A 24,285-nucleotide genomic window follows, 5' to 3' on the forward strand; every position below is an offset into this window, starting at 1 on the left:
TTACACAAGTAAAGTGCCTAACTGAACTCTCTGGCCTATAGTAAATGCCCAATAAATCACTGGTGACATTACTGACCTCTAAGTACTCTTCAGTTATTTGCCCAATATGTTGACTATATTCCTTATGCTTAGAACTTCATCCCTGTAACTTATTCATCCCATAACTTGAAATCTATACCTCCCAACTTCCTTTAACTATGTTGCCCATTTCCCCACACACCTCTCTTCTGTTCTCTGTATTTAATTCTATTTCTACTTTGTTGTTACTGTTGTTCATTAGTTTTGCTTTTAAGAGTCCGCATGTACGTGAAATCGTATGATATTTGTCTTTCTCTGACTGACTTATTTCACTTAGCATAATACTGAAGTTTGGCCGTTAATTAACTGTATATCCAATGAAGAATCATATTTAGGTTTACTGTACTCCAGGAACTTTAAAATAACACACACATTAAATGGAAAAAATATTTTCTTACTTGCTCACATGCCTCCTTTGAAAATTATATAACATATAAGATGTATTGCGGAAATGCAAAATTTTGTAAAAGTAAAGTTAACACTTGCTCTATCCATGAGTTTTATAAGAAATTGAAGACTACGTATGAAAACATTTTAAGTATTTATAAAGCACCATGCAAATCCAAAAGTTTATTAACACAGATTCTAAAGCCAAAATGCCTGGGTTCAAAACTTAGGTTTGCCACAAACTAGCTACCTGACCATAGATAATTATCCTTTTTATAACAGTTCATAAAATTTAAAAATGGAAATAATAGGAAATGCCTTATAGAGAGATTGTGAGAATCAAATGAGTTAATACATACAAAGTATTTATGATGATCTCTAGCACATATTAAGTACAATGTAAAAATATGATATTCTTATTATCATTAATACTAGACTCTGGGTGACCTACATGAAATATCTTTTTGTAGAATACTTAAGAGTAACTGGCCAAATGGACAATAGTCACAGAATAGCAATCCTCATATTCTTTATAAATCTACATAAATTTTATATTTAACATATTATAATATTCACTTAATATATATTAATTTAATACAAGTATATCTTATGTGTACATAAACCTATATATATATATATATATAATATTAGTTACATATATAGAATTAATTTAGATTGAATTTGTAATATAATATTTGTATATATAAGTATTTATGGTAGAGTTTGAGCTTTTTTAGAAATGTAAGAGTTAACCCTTAGATGGCTCTTAGTAGTTAACTATGAAAAGAACATGTTTTTTAACATTAATGCCTATTTTCACTAAAAAAAAAAATGTAGAACACCATACAAACTTGCTATAGCCCTTGTCTGATAAACTATTTGGGGGTCACTGGCAAATTTAGAAATCACTGTAACTAATTCACCACATACTTAAACGGGATTTTATAGTTTAGAAAACAGTCCCATTTTCTCTTCTCACTTTATTCTTATATTACTGTGTAAAAGCATAGGCATAATCAGTTACATTTTTAAAGATAAGAAAAATAAATCTAAGTACTCTTCAGTTATTTACCTACTATGTTGACTATATTCCTCATGCTTAGAATTTCATCCCTGTAACGTATTCATCCCATAACTTGGACTCTACACCTCACAACTTCCTTTACCTATGTTGCCCATTCCCCCACTCACCTCTCTTCTGTTTTCTGTATGTAAGCCTATTTCTGCTTTGTTGTTGTTGTTGTTCATTAGTTTTGCTTTTAAAATTCTGCATGTATGTGAAATCATAAGATATTTGTATTTCTCTAACTTATTTCACTTAGCATAATACCCTGCAGGTCCATCCATGTTGTCTCAAATGGCAAGATCTCAACCTTTTTTACTGCTGAGTAATATTCCTTTGTGTGTATAATATTTTCTTTTTATCCATTTATCTATCAAAAGATTCTTGGCTTGCTTCCATATTTTGGCAATCATAAATAATGCATAAATAAACATAAGTGTGCATATATCTTTTCAAATTAGTGTTTTCATTTTCTGTGGCTAAATAGCCATAGTGGAATAACTGCATCATAGTTTTTCTATTTTTAATATTTTGAGGAACCACCATACTGTTTTTGACAGTAGCTGCACCTATTTACATTTCCACCAACAGTGTATGAGGGGTTCCTTTTTTCTCCACATCCTCTTCATCACGTTATTTCTTATGCTTTTTATTTTAGCCATAATGACAGGTGCAAGGTGATATCTCATTGTAGTTTTGATGTGCATTTCCTTGACGATTAGCATCTTTTTCACATATCTGTTGGCCATCTGTATTTCCTCTGTGGAAAAAAGTCTATTCAGGGAGTCCTCTGTCCATTTTTAATGATTGTCTTTTTGGTGTTCAGTTCTATATGTTATTTATGTATTTTGGATAGTAACTCTTTATCAGATATAGCATTTGCAAATATCTTTTCTCATTCAGTAGGTTGCCTCTTTGTTTTTTTGATGATTTCCTTCACTGTGCAAAAGATTTTTATTTTGGTGTAGTCCAATAGTTCATTTTTGCTTTGGTTTCTGTTGCCTTATGAGACATATCTGGAAAAATGTTGCTTAAGCCAATGTCAAAGAAATTACTGCTTGTGCTCTCTTCTAGTATTTTTATGGTTCCAGGTCTCACATTTAGGTCTTTAATCCATTTTGTGTTTATATTCTATGTATGGTATAAGAAAGTGGTCCAGTTTCATTCTTTTGCATGTAGCAGTCCAATTTTCCCAACATCATATACTGAAGTGACTCTTTTCCCCATTGTATGTACTTGCCTCTTTTAATTATCTATGGATAATTATCCATATAAAGTATGGGTTTATTTTGGGGCTCTCTGTTCTGTTCTATTGATGTATGTGTCTATTTTTGTGCCAGTATTATATTGCTCTGCTTACTGCAGCTTTGTAGTATACCCTGAAATTTGGGATTATGATAGCTTCATTTTGTAATTTCTTTTTCAAGTTTGCTTTGGCTCTTAGGGGTCATTTGGGGCTCCATACAACCTTTTAGGACTATTTTCTCTAGTTCTGTGAAAAACGGTACTGGTATTTTGATACAGATTGCATTGAATTTGTAGATTGCTTTGGGTAGATGGACATTTTAACATTTGTTCTTCCAATCCATGAGCATGGAATATCTTTCTATTTGTTTGTGTCATCTTCAATTTCTTTCATCTATGTTTTATAGTTTTCAAGTACAGATTTTTCACCTCCTTGGATAAGTTTATTCCTAGGTATTTAGCTCTTTTTGGTGCAATTATAACTAAAATTATCTTCTTTGTTTTTCTTTCTGCTACTTTGTTATTAATGTATAAAATACAACATGTTTCTGTGTATTAAGTTTGTATCATGCAACTTTAGTGAATTCATTTATTACTTCTAATAGTTTTTGGCAGATCCTTTAAAGTTTTCTATGTATAGAATCATGCCATCTGCAAAAAGGTACAGTTTCATTTCTTTCATATCAATTTGGGTGCCTTTTAATTCTTTTTCTTGTCTAAATATTGTGGCGGGGATTTCCAGTAGTATGTTGAATAAAAGTGGCAAAAGTGGACATCCTTGTCTTCTTCCTGATCTTAGACAAAAAGCTCTAAGTTTTTCAACACTGGGTATGATGTTAGCTGTGGGTTTTTCTTTAATGACCTTTATTGTGTTGTGGTATGTTCTCTCTAAACCCACTTTGTTGAGAGTTTTTATCACGAATGATGTTGAATTTTGTAAAAGGCTTTTTCTTGATCTGCTGAGATAATCATATGCTTTTTATCCTTCCTTTTGTTAGTATGATGTATGTTGATTGACCTTCAAATATTGAACCATCCCTGTATCCCTGGAATAAATCCCATGTGATGATATTAAACGATCTTTTTAGTGTATTGTTGAAATGTAGTTTGGTAATATTCTGTTGAAGATTTTTGAATGTACATTCCTTAAAGACATTGATGTGTAGGGGTTTTTTTGTAGTGTCTTTGTCTGGTTTTGGTATCAGGGTAATGCTAGCTTCATAATATGAATTTGGAAGCTTCCTGTTCTATGTTTTGGAATAGTTTCAGAAGCATAGGTATTAACTCTTAAATGTTTGGTAAAAATTTATCCATGAATCTATCTGCTCCTGGATTTCTGTTTGTTGGAGGGTTTTGATTACTGGTTCAATTTTGTTCCTAGGAATCTATGAGTTTGAGTTCAGATTTTATATTTCTTCCTGATTTAGTTTTCGCAACTTGTATACTTCTAAGAATTTATTTGCCCAATTTGTTAGCATACAATTTTTTGTAGTAGTCTCTTATAATCCTTCGTATTTCTGTGCTATCAGTTGTTACTTCTCTTTAGTTTCTGATTTTATTTAAGTTCTTTTCTTTTTTCCTTTATAGGTCTGGATAAAAGTTTTTCAATTTTGTTTATCTTAAAGGAACAAGCTCTTGGTTTCATTGATTTTTTTTCTATTTATTTCTTTAGCCTTTACTCCATTTATTTCTACTGTGATCATTCTTATTTCCTCCTTCTACTTTGGGCTTTGTTTCTTCTTTTTCAATTCCTTTAAAAGGAAGGTTAGATTGATTATTTGAGGTTTTTCTTGTGTCTTACTGTAAGCCTGTATTCCTATAAATTTCCCTCTCAGAACTGCTCTTGCTGTGTCCCAGAGACGTTGAAATTTATGTTTTTATTTTCATTTATCTCCAAGTCTGTTTTGATTGCTTCTTTGATTTCTTTGTTGATCTAAGTGACCATTTAGTAGCATGGTATTTAGCCTCCGTGTGTTTGGGTTTTTAATTGATTTCTAGTTTCTTAGGACTATAGTCAAAAAAGATGCATGATATGGTTTCAATCTTCTTCAATTTATTGAGACTTGTTTTATTGCCTAATATGTGAAATATCCTTGAGAATGTTCCATGTGCACTTGAAAAGAATATATATTCTGTTGTTTTTGAGTGGAATGTTCTCTATGTACCTGTTAAACCCATCTGGTTTAATGTGTCATTCAAAAATACTGTTTTCTTAAGTGTGGTCCAAGATGGCAACATAGGAAAACCCTGAATTCACCTGCTCCAGGGAACACACCAAATTACATATAACCATAGGACAATTTTTCCTAAATGAGAACAAAGGGCTGACTGAAAGGCTACTGCACAACATAATACAGAACAGTAAAAGAAAACAGCAAGAAAGATGGAGACAGTGGAGCCTAGGTGGCTCAGTCAGTTAAGCCTCTGACTTCGGCTCAGGTCATGATCTCACAGTTAGTGAGTTCGAGTCCCACGTCAGGCTCTGTGCTGACAGCAGGGAGCTGGAGCCAGGAGCCTGCTTCAGATTCTGGGTCTCCCTCCCTCTCTGCCCCTCCCCCGCTCACGCTCTGTCTCTCTCTCTCTCTCTCTCTCTCTCTCTCTCTGCCGCCTTTCTCTCTCTCAAAACTAAACATTAAAAAATAAAAATTAAAAATAAATTTAAAAAGAGAGAGATGGAGACAAAGAAAGGTGGAGACAAGGTAACAAAGGCAATTCCTACTCCTGACTTTGTGAACCCCAGTGGGGAGGTATATACGTACAGAAGGACCAAAAACAGATTCTTCTGTCCTTAGACACAAGAAAACAAAACAACTGCAGCTTTAAAAAGCAACTAGCATTTGAAAGACACAACACTAGAACTCTGTCAAATGGTGGAGGGGCTGCAGGAACTTTCTCTGGGTCACAGGGTCACCCATCTGAAGAATGATGGGTTTATATTTCCCCTCCTCCTTAAAAACGCAGACTGGAGCAGGGTCCAGATGCCATAACGGGCTTGCTGACTCATGAGTCCCAGGCCCTCAAACCCACCCCAGCCCCAGCTGTGCAAGGACACAGAAAAAAATCAAATCCTTTATTTCTTTCTTTCTTTCCTTTTCTTTCTTTTTGTTTTCTTCTCTTTTTCTTTTTCTGACTTTTATCTTTTCTTTAAAAAGCCATGATTTATTTTTTAATATTTATTTATTTATTTTGAGAGAGAGAGCAGGGGAGGGGCAGAGAGAGGGAGAGAAAGAGATTCCCAAACAGGCTCCATGCTGTCAGCACAGAGCCCTATGTGGGGTTCAGTCTCATGAGCCATGAGATCATGACCTGAGTTGAAATCAGGAGTAGGACACAACCAACTGAGCCACCCAGGTGCCGCTAAAAAGCTGTGATTTAAAAGAGCAACTAGCACATAAAACAGCCAGCACTAAGACTCCTCCAAAAGGCTGAAGGAGCTGCTGGATTGCTTTCTGGTAGGAGGGCAGTCTTGAAAGTACCTTGAAAGCACAGACCAGTGCACAGTCCCAGTGCCCTAATTGGCCTGCCATCTCAGTGAGCCCAGGCCCACAACTCACACCAACCCCAGCCATCTTACCAAGGTGGCCGATATGCATCAGGACACCCCTGGTTAGTCTCACTAAAGCCCCAGCCTTCATGCCAAGGTAACACAGGTGCAAATCACCACAGAACACCCCAAGCCCACACGACTTGGGCTTCAGATGTCTTGCTAGGACATGGTGAAGAGTGCTCTGGAACCTCTTGATTGATGTATGTTTCAAATCCCACAGCATGAGGTACCCCAGGAAACACAAGCCCATGCTTGCATCAATTTCAGCCACTCCAGCAGGGCATCCCCTATAAGGAGTGCTCTGAACACATCACCCACACCACTCTTGGCTCCAGTCACCCAGCCAGGGCAACCCTGAGCTAGCACCTTCAGAAAACCTGGCGTGTATGCAATTCAGCTTCAGCTGTCCTGCCAGGGCACACTGTATGCAAAGAGCCCGGGAATCACACTGGGCCCTGCCCATTTTAATTTTAGCTGTCCTGCCAGGGTGCCCCATGCGCAGAGCATGCCAGGACCTCCCAGCCTATACCCCACCTCAGCTTCAGCCACACCTAAAGGGCATGCTCTGTGCAGATAGTACTGGAACAACCCAGTTTATATCCACTTCAGTTTCAGCTTTCCTGCCAAGGTGCCCTCTGTGCATAGAGATCTGGGTGCCCCAGTTTGCATGCACTTTAGTTTTAGCTATCCTGCCATGCAGAGAGTTAAGGAATCTCCAGATACTACCTTAGCTCCAGCTGCCCCACCAGAGTATGCCCTGCACAAAGCACCATCAACAAATAGCTCCCCAAGACACCCTAGCCTATAATCACTTCATCTTCAGCTGTCCTGACAGGGAACCTCCTACACACAGTGCCGTCAACATATAGAATCCTGGGATATCATGTACTGCATTCACTTCAGCTTCAGCTATCATGACAGGGCACACACCATGTGGAAAGCCTCTGGATCTCCAGCCAATGCCAGCCACAGCTCCAGCCAACCAGCAAAAGTCACCAACCACACACAGTCTACCTAGAGGATGGCTATACATAAGACCATTCCTTCAAGTTTATAAGTAGCTGTTCTGACTAATCCATACAAATAGGCACAGTAAATCAAGCAAAATAAGAAAACAAAGGAGTATGCTCCAAAAGAAAAAACAAGACATCAGGAAAAAACTAAAAGAAATGGAGATAAGCAATATGCTGAATAAAAAATTTAAAGTAATAATCATAAAGATGTTCACTGGAATGAAAAGATGAGGGTTAGAACTCAGTGAGACTTTCAATAAAGACATACAAAATATTAAAAAAGAATCAATCAGGGGTTCTTGGGTGGCTCAGTCGGTTAAGTATCCATCTTCAGCTCAGGTCATGATCTCACAGTTCATGAGCTTGAACCCCACATCAAGCTCTCTCCTGTCAGCATACAGCCCACTTCTGATCCTCTGTCTCCCTCTCTCTGCCCCTCCCCCACTCATGTGTATACACTGTCTCTCAAAAATAAACATTAAAAAATAATAGAAAAATAAAATAAAAAGAAGACCTGAAGAATATAACTGAAATAAAAAACACACAAGAGAAAATCAGAAATGAGAAAAGAAGTAACAACTGATACCACAAAAGTACAAAAAATTATAAGAGAATGCTGTAAAAAATTATATGCCAATGAATTCAATAACAAAGAAGAAATGGAAGCATACAGTCTTCCAAAACTGAATCCAGAAGAAATAAAAAATCTGAACAGACAAATTACTAGCAACAAAATTTAATCAGTATCAAAAAACTACCAAAAAATAAAAGTCCAGGACCAGATGGCTTCACAGGTGAATTCTATCAAGCAGTGAAGGAAGAGTTAATACCTAATTCCAAAAAACAGAAGAAAAGCCTCCAAATATATTCTATAAAGCCAGCATTACTCTGAGACCAACACCAGACAAAGACACTACAAAAAAGAAAACTAAAGGCCAATATCTCTGATAAACATACATACAAAAATCTTCAAAAAAATTAGTATTAGCAAGCCACATTGAACAACACATTAAAAGGACCATTTACGACAACCGAGATTTATTCCAGAGATACAAGGATGGTTCAATATTTGCAAGTCAATCTATGTGACAAAGGATAAAAATTGATCATCTCAATAAATGTAGAAAAAGCATTTGACAAAATTCAATGTCCATTCTTGATAAAAACTCTCAACAAAGTGGGTTTTGATGGAACATACCTCAATATATTAGGCCATATATGAAAATACCACAACTTACTCAATGGAAAAAAAACTGAGACCTTTTCCTCTAAGATCAGGAACAAGACAAAAAAATGTCGACTCTTACCACTTTTATTCAACATAGTACTGGAAATTCTAGCCATAGAAAATAGACCCAAAAAAAGAAATTAGAGGCATCAAATTGGGAAAGAACTTAAACTATTACTATAAGCAGATGGCATAATACTATACATATAAAACCCTTAAAGCTATATCAAAAAACTAAGAAAACTAATAAATGAATTCAATAAATTTGCAGCATAGAAAATTAATATACATAACTCATTAGCATTTCTATACACTAACAATAAAGTAGGAGAAATAGAAATTAAGATAACAATCTCATTTATAACTGCATCAAAAACATTATAATACTCAGGAATAAACTTAACCAAAGAGGTAAAAGACCTGTACTGTGAAAACTATAAAACACTGTTAAGAAATTGAAGACAACACAAAGAAATAGAAAGACATTCCATGCTCATGGATTGAAAGAACAAATATTTTTTAAATGTCTATACTACCTAAAGAAATCTATACATTTAATGCAATCCCTGTCAAAATACCAACAGTATTTTTCACTGAGCTAGAACAAACAATCCTAAAATTTGTATGGAATCCTGAAAGACCCCAAATAGCCAAAACAATCTTGATAAAGAAAATCAAAACAGGAGGTATATCAATTCCAGACTTCAAGTTATATTACAAACCTGTAGTGATCAAAAGAGTATGGCACTGGCACAAAAACAGACACCTAGATCAATGAAACAGAATAGACACTTGTGTCGAGCACAGCATAATATATTAACTTGTCAAAAAACTAAGTTGTATATGTGAAACTAATATAAAATTATATGTAAACTACAAATAAAATAATTTTAAAAATACATACAAAAAAACACTGTTTCTTTATTGATTTTATTGATTGATTATATTGATTACTGGCAATTTCTCTCTGTATGTTTGTTAATAATTGCTTTAACTATTTAGGTGCTTCTATGTTAGGTGCATAGATATTTACAACTGTTATGTCCTCTTAATGGATAGATCTCTTTGACATTATGTAATTTCCTTCTTTGTCTCTTATTACAGTCTTTGTTTTAAAGTCTATTTTGTCTAATATAGCTATTGCTACCCCAGATTTTATTTGTTTCCATTTGCATGTAAAAGCTCTCTCCAAACCTTCACTTTCAGTCTGTGTGCTTTTCTGTCTGAGACTGTTGTAGGCAGCATACAGATGGGTCTTAGTTTTTTATCCATTCTGCCACCCTATTCTGACATATTTTTAAACATGTCATTTCATAAAATACATAGCCTAAATATCACTCCCTTGCGAATTTTTCTTTCCAATTGAATTTGTTATCCTTGACTATTCTTAATGGTACACCTCCTTCCAACTCTCTTACACTTAAAATTTCATGTTTATATTTTATAGTACTTGGTCCATTTATGGCTAATTTGTGCTATAAGTAAACATTAAATTTTTGTACTTGAAATATTTAAAACAAAATAAACATATTCTTACTTTTAAATAAACTTACATAGCTTCTGGATTCATTATACAGATAGCTCCTGTACAATGACATTTCTTTGTGTCATCATATGATATTCCCAGACTCAGTCCGAGCATCTGTGTAACAATAATGGAAAATGCCTCCAGAGTTACCTCCTTGGGGTACTACATTAGCAAAAACAAACATTCAAATGAAAGACAAGTCACTGAAAGGTGATAAAAAGTAATAATTTTCTAATTTTGAATATACTTATTATTTTATCAAATACTTAAGAATAGAAAATACAGTTCCTTGAACAGGTGAGAAGCTTAAGTTCTTCTTATGAAATTTTACTGAGATATAAGCAAACTGAGACTATGCCAAGCTTTATCATGATTTAACAATTGAATACCTAATATAATTCTTAAGTAGCTACCATAACTATATAAAAGGGCTGTTTTTCATTATATTTTTGGCTATATGGGTCATGATCTTCAATTTAGCTTATTTCTTATGACAGCTTTTGTATTCATTCTGCTTCCCAGCTCACAAAGTGGCCATGTAACCAAATTACTCAGTTTAAGTGTGCTATCAGCTTCCTGTCAGGATTCTCCATGACTCAGTAACTCATATCAGGGGAAACCACAGAAAGACTCTCAAGATAGCATTCCTGGATTATGCTGCTCACATATTTAACAAAGCGCAGGGATAACTTCCTTGCCAAAGAGAAATGTGACACTGATAATTCATGATATGCAATAACATTATGATTTGTCCAGTTATTACCAAATATGGCATAGGATAAGGTATAGGTGAGGACAAGTTGTGAGGAAGATCAGGGCACTTCATTGCTATAATGATAAGCTCTAGTAAAAACTTTGGGTTCAACTGGATTTTTGACAGCACTAGAGGATGCACACTATGAAAAATATAAAGAGAAAGCTGTGAATGAGCAACAGAGAATGCAAATAGGCAATCAGTAAGCTCCTGTACCAGCACTGTAGTAACTCTTCATATCCTGTAGTTGTTGGATTGACATGGCTGAGTAACACCTTATGTAAAGCCTAAGAATAAGGGCTGAAAGGCTGCAGAATTAATTTAATTCTCAAATCTACCAGGCTTGATGGGGAAGAAGCTAGAATCTGAAACTTGGGAAGGGAACAATTGGATGACATGGACAAATATACTTGGATTTCACTTTCCAGCATAGGACGCCTCCCTCTAAACAATATGAGAGAGCCCCCAAATTAAAAAAAAAACAAACAAACAGGGGCACCTGGGTGGCTCAGTTGGTTAAGCGTCCGACTTCGGCTCAGGTCACGATCTCACGGTCCGTGAGTTCAAGCCCCGGGTCAGGCTCTGTGCTGACTGCTCAGAGCCGGGAGCCTGTTTCAGATCCTGTGTCTCCCTCTCTCTCTGCCCCTCCCCCGTTCATGTTCTGTCTCTCTCTGTCTCAAAAATAAATAAAACGTTAAAAAAATTCTTTAAAAAAAAACAAACACACACAGTTTTGATGATAATACCTAGGACATTTGTCTCACCAACCCTCATTGCCTTCAGGTCCATGTTAAGAATTAAATCACAACATTAGTGATGTTATCAAGATGGTGTGATAGGTCATTCTCAATTTTACTACCCCTCACAAGAACAACTAACAACTATTCCTGGACAAGAATCCACCAAGAAGATCCTAGAACATGGAGGTGAGCCTGAAGCGCTCCCTGAACTGCAGAAACCAAGACAGACCACATTAGAAGGGTAAGAGCAGCTACACACTGACTACCTTGCCTCTTCCCAAGGCTGGTGCAGTGCCATACTAGGAGGTCTCCCCAGAGTCTACAGTACCTCAAGTGGGAAATGAAAGCCCAGGGTAGACATCTAGCTTCCCCAGCAATTTAGGTGACTTCTTGGGAGTCCCCAGTCTAGTCTTCCCTGACAAGGAGCACAAAGGATGCTACGTGACTCAATCATGGGAAATCTGTGACAGAGAAGGGTGGAGGGGCTTGCAACAACTAGCAATCAGATCTTAAGACCACATTCCTACCCACAGCACCCAAGAAGTAGCCTCAACCAGCAGTTTTGCCCATCTGTGTAGCTAAGATAGTGATGCAGTCCCACCAGGGAATGCAATGAACAGCGAGTCTTCCTTATTCAGGTCATCAAAAAGCCTTGCCACTGCAGGAGCCTGTCTACCTCACACCCCCACCCAGGCAAGGAGGCTGAGTCATAACCCTACCCAATGCCAAGTGTAGCTTCTTGCCCCACCTGACCAGAAGCCAGGTCATAACAACTGGAAGTTATATAGCCCAGCAATGTGCAAGTGGAGAGTATGGTAAGCATGGCTGATTGTCCACAGAGCAAAACCAATGGCACCTTTCAGCCAGGGAACTTGGGGCACATGTCAACTTAAATTAAGACCACACTCCAAGTCTAAGAGAAGTAGCTGTTCTACCTAAATCATAGAAACAAACACAGAAAGACAAAGAAAATGAGGCAACAGAGGAATACACTCCAAACTGAAGAATAAGACAAAACCTCAGAAAAAGAGCTAAACAAATCAGAGATAAGCAACCAATCTGATAAAAAGTTCAAAGTAATGGTCAAAAACAGACTTACTAGACTAGAAAGAAGAGACGATGAACTCAGTGAGAACTTCAACAAAGAGAAAGAAAATAATTTTTAAAAAACAATCAGACTTGAAGAATAGAATAACTGAAATGAAAAATACATCAGAGAGAATGAACAGCAGATCAGAAAATGCAGAAGATGAATTAATGACTGGGAAGACAGGGTAATGGAAAATACCCAAGCTGAACAGCAAAAAAGTAAAGAAATAAAAAACAATGAAGATATGTTAAGAGATCTCTGGTACAACATCAAGCATACTAATACTCTCATTACAGGGATCCCAAAAGGAAAAAAGAGAGAGAAAAGACCAGAAAATTATTTGAAGAAATAATACCTGCAAACTTCACTAACCTTGGGAAAGAGACAGACATCTCTATCCAGAAAGCATAGACAGCCACAAATAAAATAAACCATAGGAAGTACACACCACAACACATAGTAATTAAATAATTAAAATGACAAAGATAGAGACAGAATCTTGAAAGTACCAAGAGGAAAACAACTATTTACATACAAAAAAAACCTCCATAATGCTATCAGCTGATTTTTCAGCAAAAACTTTAGAGGCCAGAAGGGAGTTGCATGATATATTCAAAGTGCTAAAAGGAGAAAACTACAAACAATAATACTCTCCCTGACAAGGTTATCATTCAGAATTCAAAGAGGGAGAGTTTCTCAGACAAACAAAAGTTAAAGGAATTCATCACCACTAAACTCACCTCCCAAGATATGTTAAAGGGATTTAAGTAAAAAAGAAAAAATAATAATTAGAAGAAAATTACAAAAGGAAAAAAATTCACAAGTAAAAGAAACAAAAGAGCATAGGGGAATGAATGAGAGAGAGAGAGAGAGAGGGAGAGGAGAGGCAAACCAAGAAACAGACTCTTAAATATAGAGAACAAACTGATGGTTATCAGAGGGGATGTGGGTAGATGAGTTAAATAAGGGGATTAAGGAGTGTACTTATGATGAACACCACATGTTGTATGAAAATATTGAATCATTAAATTGTACGCCCAAAGCTAATACTATACTGTATTGTTAACTAACTGGAATTTAAAAACTTTTAAAAAAGAATGAAATCATACTATTTGGAACAACATGGATGGATCTAGAGAGAATAATGCTAAGTAAAATAAATTAGAGAAGGACAAATACTATGTGATTTCACTCATGTGGGGAATTTAAGAAACAAAGCAAATAAGAGAGGAAAAGAAGCAAACCTAAAACGAAACTTTTAACTATAAAGAACAAACTGATGGTTACCAGAGGGGAAGTAGGTGGGGGAATGGATGAAACAAGTGAAGGTGATTAACAGTACACTTATCTTGATGAGCACTGAGTAACAGTATACCTGAAATGAATATAACACTGTATGTTAACTACATAGAAATAAAAATTTTTTAAAAGACCTACATGAAAAGATAAAAATATTTTAGATTCTTATATTCTCATCCTGCATCTTTACATTGAATATAAAGGAGTTCTAAAATATTCCTCCTAGCTTTCCAAAAAAATAAAGATAAATCTAGACCAGAGAGACCACACTTATCTCATGTCTCTACTGCCCCAAAAGCAAACAGAAAAGCTACAGGTGAGAGATGGGCAGTCATAGCTGAGAGTTCCCTATGGGTGGGAGCAAGCAATCAGTTTCTTGGAGGAGGGTCCTCCTGCCTAAAAAGTACTGAACCCAGAACACTGGGCAAAGGATCTAGTCAAAAACAAAAGAAAATGATTGCTTATAATTAAAGGAATGCAAAGAATAATTTTTTAAATAATTTAACCCCTAATACACTTAGCATATAGGCCCTACGCGGCCAGAGAAAGGAAGTGACCTTGAAGCAAAAATCATATCTACAAATGAATTCTGAACTAGCCCATACTCAGTCATCTGAAGACATAAACTTTCCTTTACCTTGAACTCAATGTATCATACCCAATTCATATAAAAAATAACAATACATTAAAAAATAAAATAAACTGGAAACTAAAAGCAGGCAAACAAACAAAAACTCAGCAGTTATTAGAAAAAAATAGGAAAGGATTCTAGGAAAAGGAAGATGAGATTCAATTTTCTATGGCAGTTGGTTTCACCCATAGAAGGTAAAGAAGTGAGGAAAAAAATTAAGCATCTCCATTAGACCCTAATGCCTAAAAGGTTCTCTTAAAGCTTTACTAGCATAACAATATATTTATTTATCCAAGAGTTAATAATTTACATTTTCACAATATTATACTATTTATTAATTCAATCTTTAAATTAACCTGTATACAAAGTATAAAAGTTTTATAGAATAAATTATAAATTTTATAAATCTTGACAATGGACATAAGAAGTGTTGAACTATTTTAATCTCTTATTTTTCATAGCAAGTAATCAATGGACATTGTCTAAGGTAAGTCAATATAATATAAATAATAAGATATGAATAATAGAAACAAATATTACTAAAATGTCATGTAATAATATGTATTATGTATATATTACATATGTATAACTATAAAGCATATATAGGCATATAATGTGTAATGATGTATAATTATTAAAATATTTTTATATATTTTTATAATATATGGTATATTACATAGTAACATACATTAATAATATATCTTATCTTATATAACAAATTATATACTATATATAAATATATAATAAATATATGCATACTATATACAAGTCTGTTCTGTATTTTATATGCTATATATAAATACATACCATATATACTATATATAATATATAAATATATTTATAAATATATATACACTATATGTTATAAATAAACATATATTATACGTAAATATATATGTGCTATATATAAATATATTTACAAATATATATACTATATATGTATAAATATAGCATGTAGTAATACATTTTAATAAATATATACTGTTAAAATAATGAATATGTAAGAATATATACATGACAAAGAGAGTGGACTAAATATATCAAAGATAATATTACCAACATTGCCTTAAGTTTATAAATCAAAATAAGGGTAAGAGCATATTTACTTTAAATAATAAATTTAGGGGCACCTGGGTGGCTTAGTCAGTTAACTGTCTGACTTCAGCTCAGGTCATGATCTCACAGTTCATGGGTTCAAGCCCTGCGTTGGGCTCTGTGCTGACAGTGCAGAGCCTGGAGCTTTGTGTGTATATCTGTCTCTCTCTCTGCTTCTCCCCACTTCTTATGCTCTCTCTCAAAATAAATAAACTTAAAAAAATTTTTAGTACTTAAATTTGTTTTTTAAAAAAATTAATAGGATGGGAAAATTGCTCAACAAATTACTTCACCTTTCAACAACGCATCTAATTGTATCAATAATTTATTTTTCTATATATAAAATATTTACAAAAACTATAAATATTTAAAATAGACATAAAAATTTATTTTATACACTTTTGGAGGTTTGAAACATTTTAAAGAATTTTTATCATACTTTTTGTTTAATCATTTGTTTTCATTTTTTTAAGACAAGGTAGATTCTTTTTTTTTTTAAGTTTATTCATTTTGAAAGACAGAAAGAGCGAGAGTGGGGAGGAGCAGAGAGAGAGGGAGAGAGACAATCCCAAACAGGCTCCATCCACACTGTCAGCACCAAGCCTGACACGGGGCTCACTCATGAACCATGAGATCATGACCTGAGCCTAAATCAAGAGGTGGACACTTAATTAACCAACTGAGCCACTCAGGTACCCCTCATTTGCTTTTGTTTTGAAGCTATTTTATTAGGAAGACTATTTGTCTAATTTTCTGTCTATAAGCAAAAATCTATTTGGGTTATAAAAGTTTTTTAAAGGTAATTTCTCATGAGGCACTGTTCTATATAATAAGGAATGCACGTGTATTGATGATATTTTTATTCTACTTCAACTTCCAAAATAATTGCAACAAGATGTTATTCTACAAAATACTCTTTCATCTACACACTTCAAACTTTTAACAGTAATAGAAAGTAAGTGTAATCTCTAAATGCAAATATAAAACTAAACTGTATAAAATCTTTGCTATAATGTTGAATGCTATTTTTAATGTCTATTTTGAGAGAGAGACAGAGTGCATGTGGGGGAGAGGCAAAGAGAAAGAGGGAGACACAGAGTCTGAAGCAGGCTCTAGACTCTGAGCTATCAGCACAGAGCTGGATACAGGGTTCAAACTCACAAACCATGAGACCATGATCTGAACTGAAGTCGGATGCTCAACCAACTGAGCCACCCAGGCACCCTGAATGATTTTTAAATGTATAAATATTTTTTAAATAGTAAGATAAAATAATTACATACCATAGCAATTCCAGCCGAAAAATGGGTAACACACATCTTTCCAGGAACTGTTGCCCCCACATAATCTGGATAATTTCTATAGCTAAATAAATAAGTGCACATTTATAATTAATTTTGACAAATAATTCAGAGGTGAGATTTCCTGCTAATAATTTGTCTGTAGTCCATAAAATCCTAGTCTGAAGCAAACTGAGGTACAATCTCTCCATACATCCTTATTGTTTCAAATTTGGAAGACATTCTTATGACATTAAGCATGTTATATTTCTAAAATATGTTCAGTGGATCCAAGTTTTTAATGCCTTTACTGTTCTCATCACATTTGGTTAGGATTGCTTTTGATAAAACAATTTTGATCAAAAGCATTTTGCTGAGTGACAATGAAAAAGTTTTAATAGTTGAACACTAATATGGATTAAACATTTTCATTCTCATATAGAAAAGCTTACCAGTTTCTCATTGGAATGACTTTATTGTTCTAGAACTTAACATTATTATTTCTGCTTTGAGTGAAGGCCCATATAAACTGTCCTATAATAGCACTATTCCCAGAGGTTTTTCATAAATTATTCCATTTAATTCTCAAGTCAAGCCAGTGAAATAAATATTACTTTCACCTCTATTGAACAAATCAAACATCAGATGAGAAGTATAAATAACTTTCTCAAGGTAGCACCATTAATAAGTGCTACTAAAGGATATGAATTTAGGCAATCTGAATCTACAACCATACTCTCAACCACTTAAGGTATAGATGCTTCAAATATATTCTGTCGTCTTTATAGCCCCTACCAGGAAAAAAACATTCCAAGATGTATATAAAGAAACTTGTTTCAGTCATCAGTTTGAAACTTCCCTCAGTTTCAACTGCTCTTTCTTCACTTCACATTGCACTTTCTCCCTACTGCTGCCTCTGTTCTGTATCTCTGATATTTTCATACCTAACCATTCCAGCACTTGTGTACAAGTATTTACACTTAACATGCAACTTTGGCTTATTTTCCCCAATGTCTTAAGTATTGTTTATACTCTTTCTTAATCCAAGATAGTGCTACCAATAGATTGTGAAAAGGCAAGGAGGTTTGCTCTCACCACCAGTATTCAGCATCATACTAGAAGTCCTAGCCTGTTCAATAAGGCAAGAAAATAAAATAAAAGGTATATGGATTGGAAAAGAAGAAATACAGTTTTCTCTGTTTATAGATGATGTGACTGTCTACCTAGGAAATCCCACAGTATACAAAAAAGCTACTAGAAATAAGTGTATTCAATAAGTTTTCATGTTTCAAAGTCAATGTATAAAAGTCAAACTGATTTTTATAACCTAGCAATAAAATATTTGAAACTAGAGTAAAATGAAACATTTACGGTAGTGCTAATGTTATTTAAGGGTACAAACATGCAATGAGTCATCAATAATACCTAGAGATCGAAAACACAGTATAGTAGATATAAATAACAATGTTGTATTATAATCTTTAAATTTGCTAAGAGCCTAGAACTTCATTATTTCAACCACTAAAAAGAAATGATCATTACATAATATGATAGATGTGCTTATTACCACTAGTGGCAATCAGGGCTGTGCAGCGTTGGTGGTATAGTGGTGAGCATAGCTGCCTTCCACTAGTGGCAATCATATTATAATATATAAATGCATTTATTAACATGTTGTATACCTTATATTTACAATGTTACATAACATTCAAATATATTTGAATAAAAAATTTTTAAACAGGTAAATTAAATTTTTTCAACCTGTGTTCAAAAAAGAATAAAAAATAGCACTAAGGACATGAAATACTATGATATAACGCTAACACAATGTGAGAAATGTCTGTATACTAATGGAATACTGATAGATCTGTATACTGATAGAACTATACAGAACACTGATGAAAGAAATTAAAGAAGACCTAAGTAAATGGGAGGATATACCCAGTTCATTGATTGGAAGACTTAGTATTATTAAGCTGTCAGTTCTCCCTAAACTACCGGATACATTCTATATAGTTCCAATCAACATTCCAGCAAAATATTTCATAGCAACTGAGAAGCTGAATCTAATACTTATGAAGAAAGGCAAAAACTAGAATAACCAAAACAATTTTTAAAAAGAACAACACTTTTGGAGAACTTATATAACTTGATTTAAATGGTTTTTATAAAGCTATAGTAATCAAGGCAGTGTGTTACTCACAAAAGGATAGAACGAAAATAGACTCATACATGTAAGGTCAAATAATTTTTGACAAAAGTGCAAAAGCAATTAAATGGAGAAACTATACTATCTTTTCGAGGATTGGTGCTGAATAATTAATTATTCATATGCAAAAAAATGGCCTCTTCCATACCTCATAATATATACAGTAATTAACTCAAAATGAGTAATGAATCTAAATAAGAAAAACTTAAAACTATAAGGCTTCTAGAAAAAGACATAGTAGAGATATCTATAACCGTGGGTGAGGCAAATATATTTTTAGGTACATCAAAAGCACAATTCATACAATTAAAAATTGATAAGTTAATTATGAATTCATCAAAATCTGTTTTTTAAAATATATTGTTAAGAAACTTAAAAAACAACCCACAGCCAGAAAATATTTTTAAATCATATATTATTATAAAAGACATGTACAAGAATGCTTAAAGAACACTTAAAACTCAATAGGAAGAGCTGGTCCAAGAGAGCGACACAGGAAGATCCTGCCTGATTTCACCTCCACCATGGACACACCAAATCTACACCTATTTATATAGCAATTCCTCCTGAAAAAGAACTGAGAGCTAACTGAGCAGCTTCTGTACAACAAAAGATAGAAAGACAAGAAAGAATGGCAAGACAGAAGAGAACCCCCACCTCCAACACTGTGAATGGCAATGAGGAGGTACAGTACTGAGAGACCAGGAGCAGATTCATCTGCCCTAGGCTCAGACAAAAAAGGTGTGGTTAAAAGAGCAACTCGTACATAAAAGAGCCAGCCCTAGAAATCCACCAAATGGCAGGGGAGTTGCTGGAACTCTCTGCAGGTTGGAGGGACAAGTGCAATGGTTTATATTCTGCCTGCACCTTAATAATGCAGATAAAAGCAGGGTCTGGGAGCCATAGCCAACCAGGCCTCCAGGCCACTCCCGGATGCCCTGAGGCACAGAAAAGAAGCCAGCATTTAAAAGACCATCTAGTATATAAAAGATCCAGCCCAGAGAACTCCACCAAACCGGGATTGGGGGTGGGGTTGGAGGGCAGCTGCTAGAACTCTCTCCAGGCCAACAGAGGTAGTAAATGCAACAGTTTGCCTTCCCTAAGTTCCCCTTCCATCTTGATAATGTGAATGGGAGCAAGGTACAGGTGCCCTGGCCAGTTTATTACCTCAGTGAGCCCTGCCAACCCCAGCTGTTCCTCTAGGATGCCCCTGGTCATTGCTCACTGCAGCCCCAGCCATCAGAACAATCCAGGCCCACACCACTGTAGCTTCAGTCAGCTTGCAAGGGCACCCCCAGCACAGAATACTCCAGGACCTCCAACTGACACCTGTTTCAGCTCCGACTGAAGAAAGAAAATATTAACCAATATAAAGGGAGAAATTGACAGTAATGCAATAATAGTAGGGGACTTAAATACCCCACTTACATCAATTGATAGATCATCCACATCTAAAACCAATAAGGAAAACAGTATCTTTGAATAAACACATTAGACCTGATGGACATAACAGATATATACAGAATATTCCATACAAAAAAAACAGCAGAATACATAGTCTTTTCAAGTGTATATGGAACATGTTCTAGCATAGATCATGGTAGAACACAAAATAAGGTCCCAATAAATTTGAAAACACTGAAACTATATCATGCATCTTTTCTGACCATAACAATATGAAACCAGAAATCAATTACAAGGGAAAAAAAAACTAGAAAAACCAAACACATTGAGGCTAAACAACATGCTAATAAACAACCAATAGGTCAACAAAGAAATAAAAAAAAAAATATGTGGAGACAGATGAAAATGAAAAACACAATGTCCCAGGGGCACCTGGGTGGCTCAGTCAATTGAGCATGCGACTCGGTTTCAGCTCGGGTCATGATCTCAGTTTTGTGAGTTCAGTGTGGAGCCTGTTTGGGATTCTCTGTCTCCCTCTCTCTCTGCCCCTCCCCCACTTGTGCTCTGTCTCTCAAAATAAATAAACTTAAACACACACACACACACACACACACACACACACACACACACACACACATAGACACTGGCCCAAAATCCATGGCACTCAGAGAAAGCAGTACTAAGAGGAAAACTGATGGTGATACAGGCACACCTCAAAACAACAAGAAAAATCTCAGTCTAACCTTACATCTAAAGGAACTAGAAAAAGAACAAGCCCAAAATTAGCAGAAGGAAGGAAACAATAAATATCAGAATAGAAATAAATGAAATAGAGGCTAAAACAAATCAATAGAAAAGATCAATGAAACAAAGAGCTGGTTCTTTGAAGATAAACAAAATGGATAAACTATTAGTCTGTCTCAAGGTACTTTTTGCTTTCTCTCTTGGTTTTTTTGACCCATTACTTTTTTTCAGTAGCATTTGTTTAAGCTCCATACATTTGTGAATTTTCCAGTTTTCTTCTTGTATTCATTTCCAGTTTCATACAATTGTGATCAGAAAAAATACCAGATATGCTTTAAGTCTTCTTAAATTTATTAAGACTTGTTTTGTGGCCTAGCACATGATCTATCCTGGATAATGTCCTACATGTGCTTGAGAATACAGTGCATTGTGTTGGTTTTAAAAGTAATATTCTGTATGTATCAAGTCCATATGATCTAATATGTTATTTAAGGCCATTGTTTCCTTTTTGATTTTGTCTGGCTCCATTCCTTCACTTTCAGTGTGTGTATGCCTCCTTACATATGAAGTGAGAACACTGTAGGCACCACAGAAATGTGTCTTGTTTTTTATCCATTTAGCCACTCTGTCTTTTGATTGAAGAAGTTAATTTACATTTAAACAATCATAGATAGTCCCCAACAACAGGTATATTCTTATTGCCATTTTATTGTTTTATGGCTGCTTTGTAACTGCCCTGTTCATTTCTCTTTCTCTTGCTCTCTTCCTTTTTAATTTGATGATTTTCTGTAATGGTATGTTTACATTATTTCATGTTACCTTTTGTATGTATAATACAAAGGTTTGTAGGTTTTACGTTTGTGGTTATCATGAGACTTACACAAAACAAATTATATTTGTACCAGTCTACTTTAAGGTGATAAAAATTTAACTTTAGGGGGCGCCTGGGTGGCTCAGTAGGTTGGGTATCCGACTTCAACTCAGGTCACGATCTCACAGTTGGTGGGTTCAAGCCCTGCATCAGGCTCTATGCTGACAGCTTGGAGCCTGGAGCCTGCTTTGGATTCTGTGTCTCCCTTTCTCTCTGCCCCTCCCCATTCATGCTCTGTCTCTCTCTGTTTCTCAAAAATAAATAAAAGTTAAAAAAAATTTTTAAAAACTTAACTTTGAACACATTCTAACTCTACATTCTTACTGCCTTTACCCCCATGTTTTGTTATGATGTCACAATTTATATCTTTCGACCTTGTGTATTCTTTAAAAAATTATTGTAGTTATAGTTGTGTTTACTACTTTGTTTTTAAACTTTCTTGCTATCTTTGTAAGTGATGAACCCATCCCATTTACAACATTAGATTTATCTGGATTTTACTTTTGTTTTTTTAATTTTTTAACTTTTATTTATTATTGAGAGACACAAAGAGACAGAGCATGAGCATTGGAGGGGCAGACAGAGGGGAGACACAGAATCTGGAGCAGGTTCCAGGCTCTGAGCTGTCAGCACAGAGTCCAACGCGGGGCTCAAACTCACCAACCGTGAGATCATGACCTCAGCCAAAGTTGGATGCTTAACCAACTGAGCCACCCAGGTGCCCCTGGATTTTACTATTACTTTACCTTTACCAGTGAGATTTATATTTTCATGTGTTTTCTTGTTACTAATTAGTGCCCATCTCATTTTAGCTTAAACATATCCCTTTAGCATTTCTTGTAAGACTGGTCTAGTGGTTATGATATCCTTTAGGTTTTGCTTGTTGGAAAACTCTTTATGTCTCCCTCAATTTTTCTAGGTACAGTATTCCTAATAAACATTCTTTTTCTTTCAGTACTTCAAATGTATCATGCAACTCCCTCCTGGCCTGGAAAGTTTCTGCTGAAAAATCTGCTAATAGTGTTATGGGGTTTCCTTGTATGTAACAATTTGGGATTTTTTTCTTGCTGCATTTAAGATTCCCTCTTCTTTAACTTTCACCAATTTGATTTTAATGTATCTTGGTGTGAGTCTCTTTGGCTTTGGCTTTTTTGGTTCTCTCTGGAATTACCATATCTGAATGCCTATTCCCTTCCCGAGGTTAGGGAAGTTTTCAGGCATTATTTCTTCACCAAAGTTTTCTACTCTTTTCTCCTTCTGATATGCCTGTAATGTGAATATTGGTCTGCTTGGCATTCTCCCATAAGTCCCTTAAGAAGCTACTTTTATTCTTCTTTCTTTTTTTCTATTTGCTGCTTTGACTGGGTGAGCTCCACTGACCTTTGAGTTCACTGATGCTTTCTTTCACTTCATCTAATGTGCTGCTGAACGCTTCTAATGTCTCTTTCCATTCAGTTATATCTTTAGCGGTATGATTTCTATTTTGTACTTCCTTACATTTTGTCTCTTTATTGAAATTCTCACCTTGTCCAAACATTCCTGAGCTCAAACAGCATCTTTAAGTCCATTATTTTGAGGTCTTTATCAGGTAAATCACTTATAACCACTTCATTAAGATCTTTTTCTGAAATTTAATCTTGGTCTTTCATTTGCAACATAGTCCTGTTTTGTATTTGCTTGACTTTGTATTAGTTTCTATGCATTAAATAAATCAGTTACCTTTCTCAGTCTTAAAGGAGTGACCTTGTTTAGGATATAAACATTATCATTCAATCTTGTCCTACCTCTGGTAGTCTCTCAAGCCTTTGTGATTCTCCAAGCAACATCTATTTTTAAAATATTTTCAAATGGTTCCAGGGCACCTGGGTGGCTCAGTCAGTTAAGCATCCTACTTCGGCTCAGGTCATGATCTTGCGATTCACAAGTTTGAGCCCCAGGTCGGGCTCTGTGCTAATACCTCAGGGTCTGGAGACTGCTTCAGATTCTGTGTCTCCCTCTCTCTCTCTGTGCCCTTCCCCCACTCGCACTCTCTCTCTCTCTCTTTCTCTTTCAAAAATAAATGAACATCAAAAAAATTTA

General features: G+C 35.1%; 1 protein-coding gene across 6 annotated transcripts in view; it reads right to left on the bottom strand.

Annotated features, from left to right (window-relative positions):
* Window positions 1–24,285, bottom strand: part of ADAM32 (ADAM metallopeptidase domain 32) — a 174,062-nt gene that overhangs the window by 103,559 nt on the left and 46,218 nt on the right. For all 6 annotated transcript variants that reach the window (XR_006216642.1, XM_042983412.1, XM_007097061.3 and 3 more), the window contains 2 exons: window positions 16,982–17,063; window positions 10,115–10,251 (listed from right to left, as the gene is read on the bottom strand). Coding sequence is in view for 5 of the 6 variants with exons in the window: in XM_042983412.1 (XP_042839346.1) it covers window positions 10,115–10,251; window positions 16,982–17,063 (219 nt within the window). In the remaining variant the exon portion in view is untranslated. The remainder of the gene's footprint in view (window positions 1–10,114; window positions 10,252–16,981; window positions 17,064–24,285) is intronic.

This window comes from Panthera tigris, chromosome B1 (genome assembly GCF_018350195.1).
Source record: "Panthera tigris isolate Pti1 chromosome B1, P.tigris_Pti1_mat1.1, whole genome shotgun sequence".
Taxonomy (NCBI): domain Eukaryota; kingdom Metazoa; phylum Chordata; class Mammalia; order Carnivora; family Felidae; genus Panthera; species Panthera tigris.